Source organism: Salmo salar, chromosome 07 (genome assembly GCF_965601325.2).
Source record: "Salmo salar chromosome 07, fSalSal1, whole genome shotgun sequence".
NCBI lineage: Eukaryota > Metazoa > Chordata > Actinopteri > Salmoniformes > Salmonidae > Salmo > Salmo salar.
In genome coordinates this window covers 41,201,512-41,211,525 of record NC_138297.1, presented here as the reverse complement: position 1 = coordinate 41,211,525, position 10,014 = coordinate 41,201,512, and the positions used below count along the sequence as shown (strand labels likewise).

The 10,014-nt window shown below is 46.5% G+C and overlaps 1 protein-coding gene across 1 annotated transcript in view; it reads left to right on the top strand.

Moving 5' to 3' along the window:
• Nucleotides 1–391: 391 nt before the first annotated feature.
• The window catches only part of LOC106609150 (SLIT-ROBO Rho GTPase-activating protein 1), a 29,675-nt gene continuing 20,052 nt past the window's right edge, over nucleotides 392–10,014 (top strand). The window contains exon 1 of the mRNA XM_082977630.1: nucleotides 392–1,006. Coding sequence (XP_082833756.1) covers nucleotides 940–1,006 — 67 coding nt within the window. The 5' untranslated portion in view covers nucleotides 392–939. The remainder of the gene's footprint in view (nucleotides 1,007–10,014) is intronic.

Here is a 10,014-nt window from a genome sequence, read left to right as displayed (position 1 = left end):
TTTGTGCTGCTGCCATGTTGTGTTGCTACCGTGCTGTGTTATGTGTTACTGCCATGCTATGTTGTATTAGGTCTCTTTATGTAGTGTTGTCTCTCTTGTCGTGATGTGTTTTTGTCCTATTTTAATTTCTTTTTAACGTCCCCTCAGGAGGCCTTTTGGTAGGCTGTCATTGTAAATAAGAATTTGTTCTTAATTGACTTGCCTGGTTAAATAAAACATCTGATTCCATGTGCTTCTTGTCTGTTCAGGCTGCAGAAAAAATAAGACTCGAATCGAAAAAAAAATAAAAGATTTGAGTCACTTCAAATTGCCAATGTGAACAAGGCTGAAGTGGTCGCCGTAGGCTTAACTGTCAATCATCTCTGGGTACACGCCCCCGAGCCCCACCCTTTCCCATGGCATTGAGCAGCATGCAGTGTAGCTTAGCTCATAGTTTGTGTGAAAGGTTACTACAGGGTTAGGTCACAGACACATATTGTACACACACTCACGCAAACACCCCGGGAGAGACTTGTACAGGAGGAACTCCGGCGAACGAGAGAGACCAGGGGCGCGTCAGTGTTCCGCTGGATTACCTAGTGGGCGTGCACCACTCTCTTACCGCAGCCCAGTGTGTGTAGGCTTCTGCCGCGCTCATTGAGCTCGCTAATGGGAAATTGTTACTACCTGCTTCCCAGTTGACAGCTCACAGAGAACCCGTAGCATGGCTCAGGCGGTCACGGGTGGATCTATGGAAAGGGTGATTCTGGATGATTGAGCGTTTTATCTGCCATCCCTTGAAGAGGAATAATACATTCTGTTGTTGCGGCAGTGAGTGGATCTATTCTCTAGTATGTAACCTGTGGTTTGCGATAGTGCCTCGGGCATCGTGGACGCGCGGTGGAACGGAATAATCAATATTTGGACCGTTATCTGATTGACCATCGTTAGTGCGCCGACATGTCGAACCTGGTCAGGAGCAAGAAGGACAAGGAGATAATTGCAGAGTATGAGAGCCAGGTGAAAGGTATGCTTTTCTAAAAAACAATTATCACTAACGCGAACCCGCGCACATGCACACCGATATGTACGCACACATATACACCCCTCATACACACCCTCATGTTTATACACCCCCCCTCTCTCATAGGCACATTCATATACACACACACAAACACACCTGTCCATATACACTACACCTGCCTATTATGTCTGATCTACCGCCTCTCAAACATGGCTTGTTTGGAAAATGGATGTGTAGTGGGGATGACACCTCAGTATGATACATCAGTATTTCTGGGTTCATCCTGAGTGCTGTAAGGTGCCTGAGGGGGAGAGGAGAGAGGGGGGGGATTCTGCAGCGCCCTTGATCATTCTCAGCCATGTGGAAGTCAGGCTGTTTGCCAGTAGTAGGTTACACTAGTCAGTGGGTATAGAGTGGAGTAGTAGTGGGTATAGAGTGGAGTGGTAGCTGGGTATAGAGTGGAGTAGTAGTGGGTATTTGACATAGCTGGGAGCTCTGTCTGTCTTTCTCTGTCTGTGGTGTTGGTTCTGTTCCACTGTTGGTTTGCATGTATTGGTTTACTTCAGAGGCTGTGACTGCAGCGGGCTCCCCCGGGTGTGTCTGACAAACTGTATATAATGAGCACTGCACTCTGCGTATGGTGGGAGTGGGACACGGCGTAGGTTTCATCATCTCGTCAACCCCACTGATGTCCCCAAGGAGAGAGGCTTGTTATGGTTACTGTGACAGTCGGACCTCCACTCAGTGCTGTAACTATGGAACTGCCCCCCTCCCCACCATGATGTCCTGTGGTACGGTATGAAATGAGGGGGGCATCTGGGGAGAGCACTGACTGACTGTACAGGTGTTCCACGTGAGACTGATTCTGTTAAATGTCACGTCTTACAATAGCACTGAACTAAATACATCCTCAGTCATGGATGGATGTTGAATACAGACTTGTATCACGGGTGACCTGGCTGACTACTTTGTGTGGTGAGCGTTCTGGCGCCCAGAGCTGCTGAGGCATCAGCATCCTACACTGTGTTACACAGAGTGGAAGGGGAGAAGTGCAGTGGCTATAATCAAATGAAATGTTATTTGTCACATACGCTGAGTACAACAGGTGTAGACCTTACAGTGAAATGCTTACTTACAAGCCCTTAACAACAATGCAGTTTTAAGAAAAAATAAGTTTTAAGTAAAAATAACAGTTAAAGAGCAGCAGTAAAATAACCATAGCGAGGCTTTATACAGGGGGTACCGGTACAAAGTCAATGTGTGGGGGCACAGGTTAGTCGAGGTAATTGAGGTAATATGTACATGTAAGTAGAGTTGGTGTCCACATCACCATCAAACTATCATGGTCCAAACACACCAAGACAATCTTCCTGCCATCCAGGACCTCTATACTTGGCAGTGTCAAAGGAAGGCCCCAAAAATTGTTAAAGACTTCAGCCACACGGCCCAAGTGATATACTGGTCAGTACGCACTACCCTCTGTAGTACCTTGCGGTCGGAGGCCGAGCAGTTGCCATACCAGGCGGAGATGCAGGATGCTCTCGATGGTGCAGCTGTAGAACATTTTGAGGATCTGAGGAGCCATGCCAAATCTTTTCAGTCTCCTGAGGAATAGGCTTTGTTGTGACCTCTTCACGACTGTCTTGGTGTGTTTGGACCATGATAGTTTGATGGTGATGTGGACACCAAGGAACTTGAAGCTCTTAACCTGCACCACTACAGTCCCGTAGATGAGAATGGGGGTGTGTTCGGTCCTCCTTTTCCTGTAGTCAGCAATCATCTTTGTCTTGATCACGTTGAGGGCGAGGTTGTTATCCTGGAACCACACGGCCAGTTCTCTGACCTCCTCTCTATAGGCTGTTTCATTGTTGTCAGTGATCAGGCCTACCACTGTTGTGTCGTCGGGAAAAACTTAATGATGGTGTTGGAGTCGTGCCTGGCAATGCAGTCATGGGTGAATAGGGAGTAAATCAAATAATTTTATTGGTCACATACACATGCTTAGTAGATGTTAATGCGAGTATAGCGAAATGCTTGTGCTTCTAGTTCTGACAGTGCAGTAATAACTAACAAGTAATCTAACAATTCCCCAACAACTACCTAATACACACAAATCTAAATAAGAATATGTACATATAAATATATGGATTAGCGATGGCCGAGCGGCATAGGCAAGGTGCAATAGATGGTATAAAATACAGTATATAAACTCAGCAAAAAAAGAAACGTCCCTTTTTCAGGACCCTGTCTTTCAAAGATAATTCGTAAAAATCAAAATAACTTCACAGATCTTCTTTTTAAAGGGTTTAAACACTGTTTCCCATGCTTGTTCAATGAACCATAAACAATTAATGAACATGCACCTGTGGAACGGTCGTTTAGACACTAACAGCTTACAGACGGTAGGCAATTAAGGTCACAGTTATGAAAACTTAGGACACTAAAGAGGCCTTTCTACTGACTCTGAAAAACACCAAAAGAAATATGCCCAGGGTCCCTGCTCATCTGCGCGAACGTGCCATAGGCATGCTGCAAGGACGCATGAGGACTGCAGATGTGGCCAGGACAATAAATTGCAATGTCCGTACTGTGAGACGCCTAAGACAGCGCTACAGGGAGACAGGACGGACAGCTGATCTGCTTTGTGTCTCTCCACCTGCCACCCACCACCCGCCAACCCCTCTTTATGCTACTGCTACTCTCTGTTCATCATATATGCATAGTCACTTTAACCATATCTACATGTACATACTACCTCAATTAGCCTGACTAACCGGTGTCTGTATGTAGCCTCGCTACTTTTATAGCCTCGCTATTGTATATAGCCTCGCTACTGTTTTTCACTGTCTTTTTACTGTTTTTATTTCTTTACTTACCTATTGTTCACCTAATACCTTTTTTGTAGTATTGGTTAGAGCCTGTAAGTAAGCATTTCACTGTAAGGTCTACACCTGTTGTATTTGGTGCACGTGACAAATAAACTTTGATTTGATTTGAGACCACATGTAACAACACCTGCATAGGATCGGTACATCCGAACATCACACCTGCGGGACAGGTACAGGATGGCAACAACAACTGCCCGAGATACACCAGGAACGCATAATCCCTCCATCAGTGCAGACTGTCCCCAATAGGCTGAGAAAGGCTGGACTGAGGGCTTGTAGGCCTGTTGTAAGGCAGGTCCTCACCAGACATCACCGGCAACAACGTCGCCTATGGGCACAAACTAACCGTCACTGGGCCAGACAGGACTGGCAAAAAGTGCTCTTCACTGACGAGTCGCGGTTTTGTTTCACTAGGGGTGATGGTTGGATTCGCATTTATCGTCAAAGGAATAAGCATTACACTGAGGCCTGTACTCTAGAGTGGGATCGATTTGGAGGTGGAGGGTCCATCATGGTCTGGGGTGGTGTGTCACAGCATCATCGAACTGAGCTTGATGTCATTGCAGGCAATCTCAATGCTGTGCGTTACAGGGAAGACATCCTCCTCCCTCATGTGGTACCCTTCCTGCAGGCTGATCCTGCGTGATTTCCTGCAAGACAGGAATGTCAGTGTTCTGCCATGGCCAGCAAAGAGCCCGGATCTCAATCCCATTGAGCACGTCTGGGACCTGTTGGATCGGAGGGTGAGATCTAGGGCCATTCCCCCCAGAAATGTCCTGGAACTTGCAGGTGCCTTGGTGGAAGTGTGGAGTAATGTCTCAGGAGGAGATGAACTGCAGAACTTAATGCAGCTGGTGGCCACACCAGATACTGACTGTTACTTTTGATTTTGACCCTCCCCCCTTTGTTCAGGGACACATTATTCAATTTCTGTTAGTCACATGTCTGTGGAACTTGTTCAGTTTATGTCTTTGTTCAGTTATCTCTCAGTTGTTGAGTCTTGTTATGTTCATACAAATATTTACACGTTAAGTTTGCTAAAAATAAATGCAGTTGACAGTGAGAGGACGTTTCTTTTTTTGCTGAGTTTACATATGATATGAGTAATGTTAAATATGAAAACATTATTAAAGTGGCATTATTTAAGGTGACTAGTGATCCATTTATTAAAGTGGCCAGTGATTTGGGTCTCAATGTAGGCAGCAGCCTCTCTGAGTTAGTGATTGCTGTTTAGCAGTCTGATGTCCTTGAGATAGAAGCTGTTTTTCTGTCTCGGTCCCAGCTTTGATGCACCTGTACTGACCTTTCCTTCTGGATGGTAGCGGGGTGCACAGGCAGTGGCTCGGGTGGTGGTTGTCCTTGATGATCTTTTTGGCCAGCCTGTGACATCGGGTGCTGTAGGTGTCATGGAGGGCAGGTAGTTTGACCCCGGTGGTGCGTTGTGCAGACCACACCACCCTCTGGAGAGCCTTGCAGTTGAGGGCAGTGCAGTTCCCATACCAGGCTGTGATACAGCCCGACAGGATGCTCTCGATTGTGTATCTGTAAAGGTTTGTCAGGGTTTTGGGTGACGAGCCAAATTTCTTCAGCCTCCTTAGGTTGAAGAGGAGCTGTTGCGCCTTCTTCACCACAGTGTCTGTGTGGGTGGACCATTTCAGTTTGTCTGTGATGTGTATGCTGTGGATTAACTTACCACCTTCTCCACTGCTGTCCCTTCGATGTGGATAGAGGGGTGCTCCCTCTGCTGTTTCCTGAAGTCCACGATCATCTCCTTTGTTTTGTTGACATTGAGTGAGAGGTTGTTTTCCTGACACTACACTCCGAGTGCCATCACCTCTTTCCTGTAGGCTGTCTCATCGTTGTTGGTAATCAAGCCCACTACTGTTGTGTCATCTGCAAACTTGATGATTGCGTTGGAGGCGTGCATGGCCACGCTGTCGTGGGTGAACAGGGAGTACAGGAGGGGGCTGAGCACGCACCCTTGTGGGGCCCCAGTGTTGAGGGTCAGCGAAGTAGAGATGTTGTTTCCTACCTTCACCACCGGTGGCGGCCCATCACAGTCCAGGACCCAATTGCACAGGGCGGGGTTGAGACCCAGGGCCTCCAGCTTGGAGGGTACTATGGTGTTGAATGCTGAGCTCTAGTCAATGAACAGCATTCTTACAAAAGTATTCCTCTTGTCCAGATTGGATAGGGCAGTGTGCAGTGTGATGGCGAATGCATCGTCTGTGGACCTGTTGGGATGGTATGCAAACTGAAGTGGGTCTAGGGTGGCCGGTAAGGTGGTGATATGATCCTTGCCCAGCCTCTCAAAGCACTTCATGATGACAGAAGTGAGTGCTACAGGGCGGTAGACATTTAGTTCAGTTGTCTTTGCCTTCTTGGGTACAAGAAAAATGGTGGCCATCTTGAAGAATGTGGAGACAGCAGACTAGGATAGGGAGCGATTAAATATGTCCGTAAACACACCAGCCAGCTGGTCTGCGCATGCGCTGAGGACGCGACTAGGGATACCATCTGGGCTAGCAGCCTTGCAAGGATTAACACGTTTTAAGTGTCTTACTCACATCGGCCATGGAGAAGGAGGGGGGGTGGCACAGTCCTTGTAAGTGGGCCGCAACGGTGGCACTGTATTATCCTCAAAGCGGGAGGGAGGGGACTGAGCACGGACACCTCTGAGGGGGCCACGTGTTGAGGATCAGCGTCACAGATGTGTTGATACCTACCCTTACCACCTGGGGGCGTCCGTCAGGAAGTCCAGGATCCAGTTGCAGAGGGAGGTGTTTAGTCCCAGGGTCTTTAGCTTAGTGAAGAGCTTTGAAGGAACTATGGTGTTGAACGCTGAGCTGTAGTCAATGAATAGCTTTCTCACGTAGGTGTTCCTTTTGTCCAGGTGGGAATGGGCAGTGTGGAGTGCATCATCTCTTGGGCCGGTGTGCAAATTTGAGTGGGTCTAGGGTTTCTGGGATAATGGTGTTGATGTGAGCCATGACCAGCCTTTCAAAGCACTTCATGGCTACAGACGTGAATGCTACGGGTCGGTCGTCATTTAGGCAGGTTACCTTAGTGTTCTTGAGCACAGGGACTATGGTGGTCTGCTTGAAACATGTTGGTATTACAGACTCAGTCAGGGACAGGTTGAAAATGTCAGTGAAGACACTTGCCAGTTGGTCAGCGTATGCTCGGAGTACACATCCTGGTAATCCGTCTAGCCCTGCGGCCTTGTGAATGTTGACCTGTTTTTAAAGGTCTTATTCACATCGGCTATGGAGAGCGCGATCACATAGTCATCCGGAACAGCTGATGCTCTCATGCATACTTCAGTGTTGCTTGCCTCGAAGCGAGCATAGAAGTAATTTAGCTTGTCTGGTTGGCATGTGTCACTGGGCAGCTTGCGGCTGCACTTCCCTTTGTAGTCTGTAATACAGTTGTTTGCAAGCCCTGCCACATCCGACGAGCGTTGGAGCCGATGTAGTATGATTCAATCTTAGTGCTGTATTGACGCTTTGCCTGTTTGATGGTTTGTCTCATGGCATAGCGGGATTTCTTATAAGCGATCGGGTTAGAGTCCTGCTCCTTGAAAGTGGCAGCTCTACCGTTAAACTCAGTGCGGATGTTGCCTGTAATCCATGGCTTCTGGTTGGGGTATGTACGTACGGTCACTGTGGGGACAACATCATCGTTACACTTATTGATGAAGCCAGTGACTGATGTGGTCATTGCCATCAGAAGAATCCCGGAACATATTCCAGTCTGTGCTAGCAAAACAGTCCTGTAGCTTAGCATCTGCATCATCTGACCACTTCTTCTATTGACCGAGTCACTTGTGCTTCCTGCTTTAGTTTTTGCTTGTAAGCAGGAATCAGGAGGACAGAATTATGTTCAGATTTGCCAAATGGAGGGTGAGGGAGAGCTTTGTGTGTGTGTCTCTGTGGGTGGAGTAAAGGTGCCCTAGAGTTTTTTTTCTCTCTGGTTGCACATTTAAGATGCTGGTAGAAATTAGGTAAAACTAATTTAATTTTCCCTGCGTTAAAGTCCCCGGCTACTAGGAGCACTGCCTCTGGATGAGCATTTTCCTGTTGTTTGCTTATGGCCTTATACAGCTCATTGAGGGCGGACTTTGTGCCAGTATCGGTTTGTGGTGGTAAATAGACAGCTATGAAAAATATACCAACTCTCTTGGTAAATAGTGTGGTCTACAGCTTATCATGAGATACTCTACCTCAGGCGAGCAAAACCTCGAGACTTCCTTAATATTAGATTTCGTGCACCAGCTGTTGTTTACAAATATACACAGACCTCCACCCCTTGTCTTACCGGAGGCAATAGTTCTATCTTGCCGATGCAGCGTAAACCCCGCCAGCTGTATTTTATCATTGTCGTTGTTCAGCCACGACTCAGTAAAACATAAGATATTACAGTTTTTAATGTCCCGTTGGTAGGATATTCATGATCGTAGCTGTCTATTTTGTTATACAATAATTGTACGTTAGCTAATAGGACTGATGGTAGAGGCAGATCACCCACTTGCTATCGGATCCTTACAAAGCACCCCGACCTATGTCCCCGATGTCTCTTTCTCCTGCGAATGACGGGGATGTGGGCCTTGTCGGGTGTCTGAAGTAAATCCTTCACGTCCGAATCGTTAAAGAAAAAATCTTCGTCCAGAACAAGGTGAGTAATCGCTGTCCTGATATTCAGAAGCTCTTCTCGGTCATAAGAGATGGTGGCAGAAACATTATGTTCAAAATAAGTTGCAAATAATGCGAACAAATGCACAATTGGTTAAGAGCCCGTAAAATCTCCTCCGGCGCCATTCAGGTCCAAGTGTAAGACGCCCTCTACAAGATCATCAGCGGACTCCATAACAATCATCCACCACCCTCTGACCAGCTCTCTCCATTCACCCATGAACTGACACTCACCATCTTCGTAGGATGCAGCTTTCAAAGACTTGGCCTCTATCGGTTGACCTGAAATTATATATTGCTTGTTTGTTTTTTGCTTTTGAAGTGCTTTGAGCTTCTATGAAAAACACTATACAAAAGTAATTTGTTGTTATTATTATTATTATTATTATACTGAGGACTGCACACAGAACAGTAGGATATTCCAACCAAGATGGTTGCCAGGCCACATACACTGAACATGGCTCTACACCCATCATAATTACATGGGCATGTTGTAGGGCTGTGTGGGATGAACTCTCTTACTCTCTCGCCCTCACATGCTCTCTCACAGCACCACAGAGCACATAAAACATATTCTGACTTTATCACCTGCAGTGCCTTCATGATCACTTATCTCAGAAAAGGAAATGGCTTTCACTTTTCACAGGAAAGAACTCCACATTGTTGTGAAAAAGCGTGATGTCCCTGCAGGTTGATATCAAAGAGAAAGGAGGAAATGGAGATGACGGTTAGAGAGTTTGGACTGAAATGGCATGACGTGTGTGTGTGTGTATTCTGATCAGGAAAGGTCACGAATACATCCTCAGCTCAGCCATGCACACACAGACACACATTGCTGAGTGGAACTCAAGAGTTCATAGAAGAGAATTTCTTCCTTGCGTCTACTCATCTCCCTCCTGCTGTGCTCTTTTTGTCACTGATGAACTCTGAATGCACAGGCTCTTCCCTGGGCACACAAATCAAATCAAATCAAAGTTTATTTGTCACGTGCGCCGAACAACAACAGGAATACAACCTTACAGTGAAATGCTTACTTACAGGCTCTAACCAACAGTGCAAAAAAGGTATTAGGTGAACAAAAGGTAAGTAAAGAAATATAAACAACAGTAAAAAGACAGTGAAAAACAACAGTACCGGTTAGTCGGGCTGATTTGAGGTAGTATGTACATGTAGATATGGTTAAAGTGACTATGCATATATGATAAACAGAGAGTAGCAGTAGTGTAAAAGAGGCGTTGGTGGGTGGTGGGACACAATGCAGATAGCCCGGTTAGCCAATGTGCGGGGGCACTTGTTGGTCGGGCCAATTGAGGTAGTATGTACATGAATGTATAGTTAAAGTGACTATGCATATACGAGTGTATCCGGCGCCAACAGAGATGGCCGCTTCGCGTTCTTTGGAAACTAAGCAGCATTTTGTTTTTTTATGTAT